The sequence below is a fragment of the Alosa pseudoharengus genome, unplaced genomic scaffold (genome assembly GCF_046254945.1).
Source record: "Alosa pseudoharengus isolate Yale_2024_CS ecotype anadromous, Long Island Sound unplaced genomic scaffold, YU_APseudo_1.1 YU_APseudo_1.1_scf_3, whole genome shotgun sequence".
Lineage (NCBI taxonomy): Eukaryota > Metazoa > Chordata > Actinopteri > Clupeiformes > Clupeidae > Alosa > Alosa pseudoharengus.
Window position 1 is genome coordinate 35633772 of NW_027468718.1, and position 17500 is coordinate 35651271.

At 42.8% G+C, this 17500-nt stretch overlaps 1 protein-coding gene across 1 annotated transcript in view; it reads left to right on the forward strand.

The window, feature by feature from the left end:
- The window catches only part of myo3b (myosin IIIB), a 139738-nt gene that overhangs the window by 53092 nt on the left and 69146 nt on the right, over positions 1-17500 (forward strand). Inside the window, exons 12-19 of the mRNA XM_076262849.1 lie at positions 1719-1802; positions 2424-2626; positions 8578-8676; positions 11359-11473; positions 12097-12223; positions 12552-12762; positions 14652-14799; positions 17022-17175. Of these exons, the coding sequence (XP_076118964.1) occupies positions 1719-1802; positions 2424-2626; positions 8578-8676; positions 11359-11473; positions 12097-12223; positions 12552-12762; positions 14652-14799; positions 17022-17175 (1141 nt within the window). The remainder of the gene's footprint in view (positions 1-1718; positions 1803-2423; positions 2627-8577; positions 8677-11358; positions 11474-12096; positions 12224-12551; positions 12763-14651; positions 14800-17021; positions 17176-17500) is intronic.

The following is a 17500-nucleotide window of genomic DNA, read 5'->3' on the forward strand; positions in this document are numbered from 1 at the left end:
AGACTGACATTGAGCATGTGAAGAAAGACACTGCAGCACAACACACAGACCTGACCACTATGAAGACGGAAGTGATGAACCTGAAGATGGAAACGGCAGTACAAGAGGCAGAGCTGACAGCAGTGAAGACCAGCCTGACAGCCACTGAGACTGAAGTAGTGAATCTGGAGAAAGAGATCACAGAGCAACCCAAGGTGGCATTCTCAGCAGGTCTGACCAACTCAGGATACATTGAGGCTGAGGAGTCTGACGACTTGAACTTGGTCTTCACTAAAATCATCACCAATGTTGGACAGGCCTACAACAGCACAACAGGCTTCTTCACAGCTCCAGTCAGGGGAGTCTACTACTTCAGATTCACAGTCATGGATTTCCTATCCACACGCAACATGAAGATAAAAATGTTTAAGAATAGTCAGCAGATCATGTTTTTGTATGAGCGTGATACTGATGGACATTGGACCTATCTGTCCAGTGGTGCGACTCTGCAGCTGGAGGTGGGAGATGAAGTTAACATGCGACTCCCTGCAGGCCACAGGCTGTATGATAATTGTGATAACAACAGCATCTTCAGTGGCTTCCTGCTCTTTCCTCTCTGAGTGTAACACACTGCTCAACATGATGCAGATTAGTGATAAATAAACATAAGCATCCCTCATCTCTGTCATGTGTCTTTGTTTGGGTTTAATGAGGTCATGAGGATCACATATCTAATAGTGATACAATCTAATTTTTAAGTTAATTCAAAATTATTTTATAGACATTTCTATATGTCTGATTGTGTTGAGACAAGTCATGCTGGTCCAGTATATGTGTAATTTGTAAAAAGTTAACTTGCTCATCTCTGCAGGCCACAGACTGTACAATAGTGTTGAAAACTACAGCACCTTCAGTGGCTTTCTGCTCTTCACTCTCCGAGGGGGACACATATTATGCTTCCTCAATACTGCACAAATAAACCATTCATAAACTGCAATTTCTAACTCTTGTCCTTATTGGAAATGCTGGCTAATCACTGTTTTTAATGCTGAATCATCACTTCCTTTTGTCAAAAATATAATGGTAAAATATATTTGTTGAATATATGAGTTGAATTAAATCCAGGTTGTATTTCAGTAAATAACTTTAGGGTTATATAAGCAGACAACAAAAAAAGGTCTATAAACAGACAGAGTAATGTAAGCTGATACATTAGATGGCTTGATTGCATGACACTTTGGATCAGACTTTCAAAGTTAAAGTTAAAGTTGCCCTGCATTGAGCAGATGATTTTTTTCTAAAGCAATATAGACCTGCAAACAACGTGTTCAGAAATCAAACCCGAGCTGACCAATGGACTAGTTGCATGAAAGGCTCTCGGTGGGCTTGTTTGTTTCCTGTGGAGCCAGGTGTGTTTGAATCTGCCGCTATACTGAATGTAAAAATGCGTCAGACAAATGTAATTAGTGTCTATATGTCCTTTATCGTAACATGCTGATTCACTAGGTGCCCAACCGGGTCTGTGTAGACACTAATTACGTTCAGAATAGCGGCAGGTTCAAACACACCTGGCTCCACTGGAAATTAACAAGCTCACCGAGAGCCTTTCGTGCAACTAATGAATTGTCTGGTGGTGAAGCTACTGCTGCTCACTATCGTCATGCTCTCAGAATTATATGTGTTATCTGTTGTTGTTGATATTGATGTTGTTATTGTTGTTGTTTGTTTCCATGGTTTAGTGCATCATCATCAGTGGGGAGAGTGGGGCAGGGAAGACAGAGAGTGCCCACTTGATCGTCCAGCACCTCACCTTTCTAGGAAAGGTAAATCATTTCCACTTACGCATGATTCATACTGGTCATAGGCCTGCGGCCTGCAGGCTCTTATCCAAATCCCATAATGGAGTTGATGCACACACACACACACACACATACTGTACACACAAGGAGAAATGTGGCCCTGCTGCTGTGGCACAGGATGGAGCTCTTCAGATCAGAACAAATAAACGCGGTTCTGCTTTATTAAGCTTTGATAGTGAAATCGCTGGAATAATGGATGGAGAGGCGGAAGGCAGCTAAACTGATGGTTTGTTATTGAGGACTGAAAGTCTACGTGCCAATATTTTCACTGTTTTCACTGACCCTGCTTTGTACTACAAGCATAACAGACGTCAATGCCAGAACAACACATCAGTCTACTATGCTGTAGTTTACAATGGTCAAAAACAATGTTTAGCCACTTTTTACTCTGAGAGTTGTGCTGCAAACAGTCAAGAACAGATCATAATTGTGTTTACATGATCTTAACATTGTGTTCATTTGTTTGTTTGTCTGTATGCATACAACTATATTGTATGAAAAGATCATATTCACATTCATGTTGTTATTCAGAAATGTTGTTCATCTGTTTGTTTATTTGTTTGCTTGTTTGTATATCTGTGACAGGCCAACAACCGCACACTGCGGGAGAAGATCCTCCAGGTGAACCCTCTGCTGGAGGCCTTTGGGAACGCCTGCACTGCCATCAACGATAACTCCAGCCGCTTCGGCAAGTACCTGGAGATGAAGTTCACCCCCACCGGCGCCGTCATGGGCGCCAAGATCTCCGAGTACCTGCTGGAGAAGTCCCGAGTCATCAAACAAGCAGCGTGAGTGGAGCCCCCCTGAGGCAGGGAGGTCTTACTGCATCAGATTTAATTCAACTGAACTTTTTAAATTGAATTAGATTTTAAAGCATGACTAAAGAAGATTTGCTCTCTGTGTTCAACAGTTGAGAGGTGCAAAAACTAAGTTTGCATCTTTGCAACAAACTATAAACATTACTCTGATACAATATGGAGGGAATGCACCAAAAGCATAACCTGACTCTCACCAGATGAATTTCCTTCCGCCTAGCTCCGCCTAGCTCCACTCACATCCATCTGGGATCGGTTCCGTTGAGAGTGATTTCGGCACCAGATTGTATGGTAGAGCCAATCAGGACGCAGGGCGGGAGTTTCATAGATGTGACGTAGCGTAGAAGCGACTGCGAGACTGTTCTCAGCGTCACGGGTTGGCTTCGATGTGAGTGGTTGAAGTAGCATGTCAATAGATGACAGACAAGTGGCTTATCCAATCATATGCAAGCATATTTTGATTAGGCCCAGCCTTCTGAAGCACCACTCCAATGAATTGATCCCAGTGGAGCTAGGCGGAATGAAATTCATCTGGCGAGAGTCTGGTTACCAAAAGCTTTCTATAGAAAGAGAGCTCTGAATTAGTAGCCTATCTATTTTTACTCTACACTTAGTCACACTCCAAACTTGCTCCATTGCAAAAAGAAGAACATAGCTAAAGATGAACTGATCTTGCCTTCATGCCAAGCAAGGCCTGTAAGTGTAAACCATAAAATTTGACACCTAATAATGAATACCATGGCAGCTGTACAATGAAAACTCTCAATTTGTAAAGTCAGTGTCTTTCCTTCGGGGACGCATGTAAAGGTAGACAGTTTTTAACACTTTGTCAAATGATTATTCAGCAAAACATCAGCTTTAAAATGTTTTATATACTCATGATTAGTGCTTTATTCATCGTTTGTCACCATCATGTTCAGCAGTTTGGTTCATTCAGAGAGGAAAGAGCAGGAAACCACTGAATGTGTTGCGTTTGTAAGCGTCTTCATAGATCCTTCTGCCTTCAGGGATTCGCAAGTTAACAACATCTCCCACCTCCAGCTGAAGAGTCACACCACTGGACAGATAGGATATTTGTCCATCATTTTCATACTCTGTTAAATCCACAACCCACTCTCCATTCTTATACAACCTGATAGTCAACCAGTGTGAGGTTAGTACATCCAGGACAGTGAATCTGAAGTAGTAGACTCCCCTGACTGGAGCTGTGAAGAAGCCTGTTGTGCTGCTGTAGGCCTGTCCAACATTTGTAATTATTCTATTGAAGACCAAGTTCAACACAGCATTCCCAGACTGTATGTACCCTTCGTCAGCAAGACCTGCTGAGAATGCCACCTTGGGTTGCTCTGAAATCTCTTTCTCCAGATTCTCTAATTCAGTCTCAGTGGCTGCCAGTCTGGTCTTCACTGTGTCCAGCTCTGCGTCTTGTGATGAACTTTCCATCGTAAGGTTGAGCACATCAGTTTTACATGCAGACAGTCTGGTCTCTTGGGCTGCATTTTCTATTGTCAGGTTCATCACTTCAGTCTTCATAGTGGTCATGTCTGTGTGTTGTGCTGCAGTGTCTTTCTTCACATGCTCCATGTCAGTCTCAGTGGCGACCAGTCTCTCAGTAACTGACCTCAAATCAGCTGCAGTTTCCTTCCTCAGATTCACCACTTCAGTCTCACTGGCAGCCAGTCTGATCTTCAGAACAGCCACCTCTGTCATGACATCTTTATTTTCAGACTCCATTTTGCTCAGCTCAGCCTTGGTGTTCTGTAGCTCATTCTGGGTGACAGTCAGCAGCACTCTCAGCTCCACCACCATGTCTCTGAGTTTCCTGAGCTCAGCAGAAACGTCCAGCTGGGTAGTGACCACAGCAGCAGCAGCAGCCCCAGTGCTCTGGCTCTCTGTCTGAACTGCAGTCTGGGTGCTCTGAGTCTGAGCTCCACACATGGAGAACAGCAGCACCAGCAGTGTGATGACGGCCCTCATCTTTAAGACCTGTATGTTTCTCTTAAATACAGTTGTAGTAGTAGTAGTAGTAGTAGTAGTAGTAGTAGTAGTAGTAGTAGTAGTAGCAGTAGTAGTAGTAGTAGCAGTAGTAGTAGTAGTAGTAGTAGTAGTAGTAGTAGTAGTAGTAGTACAAGTGTGAAACTCTCTCTTTAGACATCCCCTTTTTATATGTTAGTTAGTGATTGTTCTAAGACGTTTCATCAATTTTTGTGGGTGAAATAGGGACATATTAAATTTGGACTTATAGTGTTTTTATTTCCAGAACATATCAGTTATCAGTTATCAGTGTTGTGGGAAAGTACAAACCTGTTGGCCATCATGTAAGGCATGTGTGTGTGTGTGTGTGCGCGTATGTGTGTGTGTGTGTGTGTGTGTGTGTGTGTGTGTGTGTGTGTGTGTGTGTGTGTGTGTGTGTTGTGAGTGCTAATGAGAGTTGAAGAACAGGAACTATTGTATGATATTGCTATATTCACATGAAAACAGTTATCCAGATGGAATATAATTAATCCGAAATGGCTTAATGACCCTTGCTGGATTAATTGTCTTGAAACAATGTCTGTATTTAGAATACATGGATTTCTTTATGTGGAATAATGTAAACATGCACTCACACACTTGATCACTTGAAAGTTGTTTATTTGCTCGTTTTCCTTTATTGATTATTTAATTGACAACGTAAGCAGTTGGGCCGTGTGTTCCCTTCAGAGAGGAAAGAGCAGGAAGCCACTGAAGGTGCTGTAATTATCAGAGGTACTAAAGAGCCTGTAGCCTGCAGGGAGTCGCATGTTAACTACATCTCCCACCTCCAGCTGCAGAGTCACACCACTGGACACATAGGAATGTTGTTCATTATTATCATACTCTGACAAATACATGACTAGCTCTTCGTTCATATATATTGTGATCGCCATTGTGCGTGAGTTTAGTGTATCCATGATAGTAAATCTGAAGTAGTAGACTCCCCTCACTGGAGCTGTGAAGAAGCCTGTTGTGCTGCTGTAGGCCTGTCCAACATTGGTGATGATTTTAGTGAAGACCAAGTTCAAATCGGTGTTCCCAGCCTCTATGTATCCTGAGTCAGTCAGACCTGCTGAGAATGCCACCTTGGGTTGTTCTGTGATCTCTTTCTCCAGATTCACTACTTCAGTCTCAGTAGCTGTCAGTCTGGTGTTCACTGCTGTCAGCTCTGCCTCTTGTGCTGCAGTTTCCATCTTCAGGTTCTCCACCTCAGTCTCACTTGCAGACATTCTGGCCTCTTGTTCCACATTTGCCTTGATCAGGTTCATCACTTCAGTCTTCATAGTAGTCAGGTCTGTGTGTTGTGCTGCATTTTCTATCTTCAGGTTCATCACTTCAGTCTTCATAGTGGTCAGATCTGTGTGTTGTGCTGCAGTGTCTTTCTTTACATGCTCCATGTCAGTCTCAGTGGCAGCCAGTCTCTCAGTAACTGACCTCAGATCAGCTGTCTGTGCTGCAGTTTCTTTCCTCAGATTCACCACTTCAGTTTCACTAGCAGCCAGTCTGGTCTTCATAGCAGTCAGCTCAGTCTTCAGCACGGCCAGCTCAGTCTTCATAGTAGCCAGCTCTGTCTCTTGTGCTGAATTCACCCTGTCCAGAGCCTCCACTTTAGTCTCACTGGCCACCAGTCTTTCTTTCATCACTGCCAGCTCTGCATCTTGTGCTGCACTTGCCTTGATCAGGTTCATCATTTCAGTCTTCACAGCTGTTAGCTCAGTGTCTTGGGCATCATTTTCAGTTATGGTGTTCTGTAGTTCATCCTGAGTGAAACTCAGAGTTACTCTCAGCTCCACCACCATGTCTCTGAGTTCCCTGAGCTCAGCAGAGACGTCCAGCTGGGTAGTGACCACAGCAGCAGCAGCAGCCCCAGTGCTCTGGCTCTCTGTCTGAACTTCAGTCTGGGTGCTCTGAGTCTGAGCTCCACACATGGAGAACAGCAGCACCAGCAGTGTGATGACGGCCCTCATTGTTGTAAGAAAAATTGAGTGCAAGCAGACAGAGGCAGGTTTGAAAACTGAGAACATGGTGAAACATTTATTGGTTAACAATGGTGTTAGAACTACGAGCTCGGAGGCCAGCATATGAGCTCGGAGGCCAGCATAGCTCACCGCTTATGGCGGTGGCCAACTGAACCTCCAGAGCAGTGTCTTCCCTCTGCATTTAAAGCGTAGCCCACCTTCTTTGATTGTGTCAAGAGGAAAGGACTCATCATCAAATGATTAATTGTCGTCATGTGTCCTCATGTGGTTACAATGGGTCATGTGAGCATTTGATTGACAAAGGTCACAAGAACAGTTTGGTTGACAAAAGGTTTGGCATGATCAAAGGCTGGGGTGATGATTAAAATGAATGTTAAAGTACATACACTCTGGAATTTCTCACTACATTATCATCTCATGGGCTCTCTCTGAATGTTTTAACACTCTGTAAAGCGCCATGAGACATGTGTAATGTTTTGGCGCTCTTTAAGTGATATTAAATAGAAATTAAAATTGAATCTTTAAGAGCACTCTTTCTGTATGACACAGCACTAGTGGTAGTGGTACTAGTTGTAATGGTAGAAAGAGGAGGAGGATGAGGAGTTGTAGCAGCAGTAGTAGTAGTAGTGGAAGTTTGTGAGTGTCCCTCCTGAGACACCATCTTTTATATGCCTCAGTTGCTCATTATGCGAGAAATATAATCACATCTTGGGGTTAAATTAAATCCAAGGACACTGATTAGATATCAGTGTTGTGGGAAGTCCAAATCTGTTACTCATCGTGCAGGACAGGTGGAGTCTATGTGTCCTTATGTCACCCTGTTCTATGGACCCTTTCAACTAACAAATGTGCATTCCTAATGCATTTCAGGTGGCACAGCAACCTTGAGTTAGTGGTAACTCGGGGGTAAACAAAAATGAAAAAAAGTTTTAAAAGTTGACATTTTGTAGAGCACTACACTTAAGTCCCATACATTTTCATTACAACGTATCTGCATTGATTTTGAAGATTGTTCATTGTTATTTGTTTAATTGTCTCTTATGATGGTGCATCCATAACCCTCACACTCTTCTCCCTAAAGCACCTAACCATCACAAGCACGTTCAGCATGACTCATAAGCATTGCTTTTAGAACTCAGAGAGGTAGAACTGCAATTGTGTGCAAAAGTTCTGAATAAATGTCATTAAAAGTGCCATGTCTAACCGGCCATTTAATCATCTAATCATGTCTCCTAGCTGAGACGGCATGCATGTGTGTGTGTTTAGGAGAAACAGGAGAGGGAGGGGTTGCTGAGTTTCAAAACAGCAAACCTCGGCCAGGTCCGCTGATTAGAGAGCACTGTTGACATGTGTGAGAGTGTTATCAGGCTGTTCACCTGATCAGTGCTGCACTTGTTCCTGGGCAAGGACCAGAATTAGACCATGTTCTTTCTGGACATTTCTATTATTGTCTCCGTAAACACTGTGTAATGTCCTTATTTAACCTCATTCTATTACTGCCATCAGTTTTTAATGAATAACATGAAACATTTTGTTAAAAAGTAATTCAATTTGGCCCCTCGTAGTTTTTTTTTTTTTTTGACTCAACACAGCATGATATTTAGGTACTCAGCGAAACTCTACATAGATTTGATAAAGTGATCATACAAAATATAATACTACTCCTATAATATGATTTGGTGTTAGGTAAACATGATGATACTTAACATTAAATACCCGCATGATGCATGATGATACTTAACATTAAATACCCACTGCTTAAACTATGCATTATGCATGATGACACTTAACATTAAATACTCACTGCTTAAACTATGCAGTTGGCATTGGACGTTTTACCCTTGAAAAAAGAAAATGAGCTTAGTGAAGATGAATGTCCTGAACAGGCACATGATGAATGAGATAATGTGTTTGTTTTATTTTTAACAGAGGAGAGAAGAACTTCCATATATTCTACTACATCTATGCTGGCCTGTACCATCAGGAGAAACTGAAGAAGTACAGACTCCCAGACAAAACACCACCAAGGTGTGTGTGTTACTGCACTGCAATGTACACCCAACACACACACACACACACACAACCTCAGGGGCATCGGAGAGCACAGAACTCCCCCACAACCAAATGACGGTTCTTGAAATGTTAATAACTAGATGTACCGCAGAGCGGTACAAAATATGACCGCCGCCCAGTCCAGCACATTTTTTCCACAAAAAGAAATCACGCTGAAAGGCCTATATGATTCTAACTGTCTCACTAAATTGCATTATCCACACTCAATTCTCACTGGTATCTGCTAGACAACAAGTACCAAAACATGATTAGTTCATAGATTTCACATGTAAAATTCATTTTATACAACCCCACCTCCATCTTGCCTGTTCATAATTATGAGAAATTCTTGATTGTTTGTGTTATGTTTATGTTATGTGTGTGGGTGTGTGTGTGTGTGTGTGTGTGTGTGTGTGTGTGTGTGTGTGTGTGTGTGTGTGTGTGTGTGTGTGTGTGCGTGCTTGCGTATGTGCCTGTGCATGGAAGCGTACATATGTCTACTGTGTGAGTATGTGTCATGATTACTGTGAATGTGTGTGTGTGTGTGTATCTGTTTGTGCACATGTGTGCACATGAACTGGGCTAACATGACCCCTGGAGGCAAATATACGGAAAAAATGGTCATCCTAGGCCCTACAGTTCTCAAGATATTCACAGAGAACTGTGTCTGGCCTACCCTCCTTTCGGGGGGTCCAGTCCAGCGGGGGGGCTACAGATCAAAACGAAAAATGACAGTTCCATGCTATCCATGTGGGGGTACATGCCCACCAAGTTTTGTGTACCCCGGTCTTTCAGTGTCCCGGGAATCCTTGTTGGTGTACGTCACTAAATGTACACATAAATTGTTTTATTGTAAGGCCCCCCATGAACGAAAGTACACAAAACTTGGCATGCATTCGGAGGGTGTCATAATGATCCTACACTTTCAATTTCGTGCAGTTTTGACCATGTCAGCCAGAGATATTGTGATGAAAACACCTAATTTTTTGCTTTTTAATTTTTAACTAGGTGGCGCTATACATGAAATAAGTGGTAATGGGATGGGTTGACATGGCCCCTTGAGATCAACATACAAAAAAAAGGTGGACCTCCTAGGCCCTACGGTTCTCGAGATATTCACAGAAAACTGTCTCCGGCCACCTACAGGCCAGTTGGTGTATAGTAACATAAATTAATTTATTGTGTGGCCCCCCATGAACGGAATTCCACGAAACTTGGCGTGCATTCAGAGGGTGTCATAATGATCCTACACTTCCAATTTCGTGCAGTTTTGACTATGTTAGGTCACAGATACCTGCGATTACAACACCTCATTTTTACTTTTTTGTGTTTAACTAGGTGGCGCTATACATGAAATGAGTGGTTATGGAATGGGTTGACATGGCCCCTTGAGATCAACATACAAAAAAAAAATGGTCCTCCTAAACCTTACGGTTCTCGAGATATTCACAGAAAACTGTGTCTGCCCTACCCTCCTTTCGGGGGGTGCAGTCCAGCGGGGGGGCTACAGATCAAAACGAAAAATGACAGTTCCATGCTATCCATGTGGGGGTACATGCCCACCAAGTTTTGTGTACCCCGGTCTTTCAGTGTCCCGGGAATCCTTGTTGGTGTACGTCACTAAATGTACACATAAATTGTTTTATTGTAAGGCCCCCCATGAACGAAAGTACACAAAACTTGGCATGCATTCGGAGGGTGTCATAATGATCCTACACTTTCAATTTCGTGCAGTTTTGACCATGTCAGCCAGAGATATTGTGATGAAAACACCTAATTTTTTGCTTTTTAATTTTTAACTAGGTGGCGCTATACATGAAATAAGTGGTAATGGGATGGGTTGACATGGCCCCTTGAGATCAACATACAAAAAAAAAGTGGACCTCCTAGGCCCTACGGTTCTCGAGATATTCACAGAAAACTGTCTCCGGCCACCTACAGGCCAGTTGGTGTATAGTAACATAAATTAATTTATTGTGTGGCCCCCCATGAACGGAATTCCACGAAACTTGGCGTGCATTCAGAGGGTGTCATAATGATCCTACACTTCCAATTTCGTGCAGTTTTGACTATGTTAGGTCACAGATACCTGCGATTACAACACCTCATTTTTACTTTTTTGTGTTTAACTAGGTGGCGCTATACATGAAATGAGTGGTTATGGAATGGGTTGACATGGCCCCTTGAGATCAACATACAAAAAAAAAATGGTCCTCCTAAACCTTACGGTTCTCGAGATATTCACAGAAAACTGTGTCTGCCCTACCCTCCTTTCGGGGGGTGCAGTCCAGCGGGGGGGCTACAGATCAAAACGAAAAACGATGGTTCCATGCTATCCATATGGGGTTACATGCCCACCAAGTTTCGTCTACCCCGGTCTTTCAGTGTCCCGGGAATCATTGACAGAAATTTGGACATGCGAAAAAGAAAAAAAAAAAAAACAAAAAAAAAAAAAAAAATCTGACTAAACCTATATGACCGCCGCTTCGCTGCGCGGCGGTCATAATAAGAGTGAAAAAGAATTGTTGATATCTGCTCAAAAATGACATTTAATTCATTGAATTTGAACAAGCCTGATTGGTTGATTGAAAATTGATTGATTGATTGATCAGTTGACTGATTGGTTGATTGATTGATTGACTGGGTGTTAATGTGCAGGTACATTGGCAGTCAGAATGGGAAGGTGATGCAGGACATCATCTCCAGCAAACTCTACAAGGAGCAGTTTGATGCCATCCAGGACTGCTTCAGGATCATAGGGTTCACTGAAGAGGTATGGAAGCCGTGTCCCTATGCATTAGTAGTTTTGTTTTACGTGATGTTTGAATAGTGTATTGTGATACTTTTACATTCATCACCATTATACTTTCTATTTGGTCCATATGTTCCATAATAAGTAACTGTATCACTAGATAAGAACTAGAATAGCTCAGTGAGACATGGCTTATGGGGCGGTGGTAGCATAGTGGCTAAGGAGCTGGGCTAGCATGCAGTAGCCAAAAAAGTTGTGAGTCTTCCACCGTTGTGCCCCTTGATCAAGGCACTTAACCCCGCGCTGCTCCAGGGTTAATGTAACAATGTCCCTTTAATATAGTGTAAGTCGCTTTGGAAAAACCATCTGCGAAATGAATAAATGTAAATATAATATGATATCATCTAAGATTTAAATCATATAATGTAAAATGATATCAGGCATTTTCATGAATACTATTTATGTGTTGTACTGATAGTCAAGGATATGATCTTAGAGGGGAAAAACAGAAAAGGATGATGAGGAGGAGGAGGATGAGTAGGAGGAGGAGGAGGAGGATGATGAAGAGGAAGAGGAAAGGGAGGAAAAAGAAGGAGGATGGTGATTAATCCATTTGGTGGTGTCTATGTGTATGCGTCCTGCAGGAGGTGAACTCGGTGCACAGGATCCTGTCTGCCATCATGAACACGGGCAACATCCAGTTCACCTCCATCACCTCCCAGCACCAGACAGACAAGAGCCAAGTGCCCAACTCAGAAGCTCTGGACAATGGTGACACACACACACACACACACACACACACACAGACACAGACACACACACACACACACACACACACACACACACACACACACACACAGACACACACACACAGACACAGACACACACGCAGACAGAGAAACACACACGCTCATGTGTGCCTTTTATTATAAAAGGCACACATGAGAAGACATGCACATTATCATAAACACATGTATAATACTGTGTGTGTGTGTGCATGTGCCTTGTGTCATTTATGGTTATATATAAATGGTGGTTGTAGTTATATATCTTGTGTCCTTAATTGTGTGTGTGTGTTTGTGTGTGTGTGGTTCCTTAGCTGCCGATCTCCTGAGCATCGGATCGGAAGAGCTGCAGGAAGCTCTGACGTCCCACTGCGTGGTGACGCGCGGCGAGACCATCATCCGCACGAACACGGTGGACAAGGCCACCGACGTGCGCGACGCCATGTCCAAGGCCCTCTACGGACGCCTCTTCAGCTGGATCGTCAACCGCATCAACACCCTGCTCCAGCCCGACACCAACATCTGGTGAGAGCCAAGGATTGGACAGCATGGCTGTCAGGCAGACAAGTTCATCACACGATTGGTTGTCTGGGTCAGGACATCCTGGTTGTTGGCCAATCAGTAGAGTTACAGGAAACACTGGAGCTGTTCCCTGTTCTTTTAGCTTGTTTGGCATTGTGCTCATAAAGCCAAAGAAACTATGTGTTTGTGTTTGTGTTTGATTCTCGATTCACGACTCACGAGTCATGATTCATGGTTCACAACTCCTCTGCTGTAATACTGTAATAGCAGTTTGTGTTTAACTCAGACTCTTAAAGAATGATCTCCTCAGCTACCGCGTGACTCGTTAGGAAATCTCTTCTGAATGGGTTTCATTTTGTGCACTTACTCACACAGCTCTATTGTGGATTGATCTCTGTGTCAGACAAGCTTTCATTAGTCTAGTCTCTGGAGTGATTAACACACACACACACACACACAGTCAGACAGAGACAGACAGAATGACAGAGACTTTCACACGCACGCACACACACATACATACACACACACATACCTATGCATGCGCGTGCACACACAACCACACACACAGACACACACACACACACACACACACACACACACACACACACACACACACACACACACAGGCAGTCAGACAGACAGTCAAAATAACAGACATTCACACACACATGCATGCACGCGCACACACACAAACACACACCCATACATACACACACACACAAAGACACACATACACACACACGCGCACACACACACACACACACACACACACACACACACACACACACACACACACACACACACACACACACACACACACACACACACACACACACACACACACACACACACACACAGACACACACAGGCAGTCAGACAGAATGACAGAGACATTCACACACACACACACACATATGCGCGCACGAACATACACATACATACACACACACATACATATGCACACTCACACACACACACACACACACACACACACACATACACACACACACATCCACGTTTCAACGCCAAACCACGGTGACCTCTGCTGCTAACCAGGCTCAGGCTCCCAGTCCCATTGAGGAATGCTAATGCAGTGAGCCAACAGTAGAAAAAAGGGGTTCTATAAATGTTTGATGGGGAGTTGCATAAAGAAAAATACTATTCCTTGTGATGATTAAGAAGACTTCAGAGAGATGGAGAGAGGGCTGCGCATTGATCCAGATCATTCCCTTTTGAAATCATCATTCGGACTGTCAGGGAACCGTCAGTAGGTTCTCTCTTTCTCTTTCTCTTTCTGGCCAGTTCAATCTATTGCAAACTTGCACTTATTGCCACTAATCACCTGTTAACCAAGACTCAAGGTGACCTTCCGCTTCAGATCCAGCAGGCAGTAGCTCTCAAGATAGAGGTGGGAGGGGCTAGAAGTTTCCTCTTTTTTTTTTTGTTAGTTTTCTGTTTTTTCCCCCGATACAATAACTTTACCATTGGTGTTTGAAGAGAAAAATTGTTGCAAATGGAAGATTTATGTGACCATTTGAATCGCTTCATGATTCTCCATGACATTTATTTAAATGGTTTTAGTCCTGGGATATGTGTTTGAGATTACAGTGTCCATACCATACCCGTCTGAAGAGGTGCACTGATATATAGTACAGTATGTAGTAGATTTGAATTCAATTACATTAAAACAATGGCATCTACCTATGCCTTATCATTTAGGTTCATTCAAATCCATGTAATTTCATTTGTAGGTTGAGCTTTCGAGTTGATATTGACGTTTATTTTGAAATCCAGGTTGGAAATATCTTGATGAGAGAGACTGATGTATTGTAAGACATTGCACGTATAAACTGCTCCTCTCATCCTGCTGTGGTGTGTCCATTTCTGTCCAGTGCTGCAGAAAGCGGGATGAACGTGGGCATCCTGGACATTTTCGGCTTCGAGAACTTCAAGAAGAACTCCTTCGAGCAGCTCTGCATCAACATCGCCAACGAGCAGATTCAGTTCTACTTCAATCAGCACATCTTCGCTCTGGAGCAGGTGAGAGAGGCCTGACAGTGCAGCACTACACATCTTGCTGTGTGTGTGTGTGTGTGTGTATGTGTGTGTGTGGTATGTGTGTGTGTGTGTGTGTAAAATTTTTTTTACCATTTAATTTGTTATTAAGGAAACACAAGTTATATTATCCTTAATTATTTGTATGATCTTTTCGTCAATCAATTCCAGCATCGTGTTTAACCACCAAGCACTGCACTGCGCTCTACAGTAGTGCTTTGATTATCGGTGCTCTGTCTTAAGGGCCTTTAAATGAAGATGTGCTCTCCCAGAGCCACTCACTCTTCTTAATGGCTGTCGGAGTCGAGCGAAGGATTAGCGGCGCGTCTGATCCTTGATTTGTGCAAGCAGCACGTTCACGTTCACCACGTCCCACAGTCGTTATACGACACAGAAGAGGGTGCTAGAAGCTCTCGGGGATCGCTGAGTGTGGCTCGGGGGAAAGCGTACAATGGCAGTGTGTTGGTGATGACAGAAGTGACGTTTATCTGTTGAACGTCTCCGAGCGTGTGATGCGTAGAGATTGTTCTGGAGTGATGTACAGGTGGGTTTTCTGTCAGTGGTGCGCTAGATTTAGGTAGAGCTAATCTTAGCGAGAGCGTCGTCTTAATCTCAGCCACCGACTATTCTATTCAGTTTACTTCACAGAAAATTAAGGAATTTCATTTTGTTGCATTAAGTGCAATAATATTGATTCTGCCTAATGAACTGCCTAAAAAGTTGGGGGGAGGGGGGGGGGAGACATACTTCAGGTACAGTTACTGCTAGGCACGTAGACCACTAGTGTTTGTTATTTAGTTTTGATCCAGACAGTAAGTTCTGGCTCTGAAGTTGCAAGACATGAACAAGATCAAACAAAAGCAAGCAACTGCACTTCATTAAAAAAAAGAAAGAAAACAAAACTTTAAGGTGCTGGATCAAACAAAAACAACAACGTGTAGAATAAAATGAACTGGACAACACTTGCATAAAAGTACACATTTATTCTTCTCAAGACACACAGATACAATTTGACCTCAGAAGAGAAAAAAGTAAAAAAAAGACCAAGACTGGCAGCTAGATGACGTGAGGAGCAACTAGATGACACAGTCTAGATGATGCGGAGCGTGCCGTGAATAAGCCGACGCCTACATCCTCAACAGAGTAAATAGGATAAATATAGACTTATGAGGACCACATGTTTTGCAAGATACAAGATAGAAAAGGGAGAATGCATTAATACATTGGGACCTGGTGTTCTGCTGCCTTGTGGGGCTTAGCCTTATCTCTGTCAGATCTGGCTACAAGTCAGTTCCTTTTCTGGCTGTGGATACACACCCTACCAACACACACACACACACACACTCACACACACACACACACACACACACACACACACACACACACACACACACATTATGTAGTGTAATGTAATTGTTTGTGCCCTCTGGTTAAGCTGGGAGTCAGGCTACTCTCATGAATAAACTATGAGTGCTGTTGCATTTTATTACTGGAAAATATTTTATATGTTAATTAATCCATTACCACAACATGGTTTGATCACTCCTCCCTGCTTTTGTAAATCATGAATTATAAAACAGCGCCTGTGTTTGGACTAATACAGCTGCCTTGTGTTTCCGACTCCATATTTACTGTTCAAATTAAATGCAGAAGGTTTTGAGGGGTGATGGCTTTACCATATTTAGTGGTAAGTAGATTTGGCAAAAGTGTCTGCCAAACACTTTAACCTTAATCTTGTACAGTGGGTAGGATATGGATTTACAACCATTGTCATCTTTCATGCAAGAACTTTCACTGAAAGCATTCAGCAAAATATAATTTTGAGTGGTATTAAAATTTATATAGAGTCTCCTTGATTGTGTATTTAATATCAGTATGGGTGGATATGGATGGACATGCACACACACACATACACACACACAAACACACACACTCAACCCTTAACCCTTTCCTTTTTTATGCACACACTTACACACACAAAAATGCACTCACACACACACACACACACACACACACACACACACACACACACACACACAACCCTTAACCCTTTCCTTTTTTATGCACACACTTACACACACAAAAATGCACTCACACACAAACACACAAACACACATACACACACACTCACAGAGAAAATGAAAGATAGATACTCACACACTCCCCTGTTTTTATATGAATCTGTTCCCTGTGCCTACCTGGGTCAGATTGAGTACCAGAGCGAGGCAGTGGACGCCAGCCAGGTGGAGTACGAGGACAACCGGCCCATCCTGGACATGTTCCTACAGAAGCCCATGGGCCTGCTGTCCCTGCTGGACGAAGAGAGCCGCTTCCCACAGGCCACAGACCAGACACTCGTGGGTGAGGAGGCAGGGCGGGCACGGAGGGATGGAGTAGCGTCCTCCCACTTATTATTATTATTATTATTATTATTATTAGTAGTAGTAGTAGTAGTAGTAGTAGTAGTAGTAGTAGTAGTAGTAGTTGTTGTAGTATTGTTATTATTATAGAATTATTGGTTTTATATCATTATGATTGTTATTCATACATAAAATGATTATTACGCATATTCATTTTTTATTAAGAATTTATTGTTATTATTATTATTATTATTATTATTATTATATTACTGTTTTGTGTGTGTGTGTGTGTGTGTGTGTGTGTGTGTGTGTGTGTGTGCGCATGT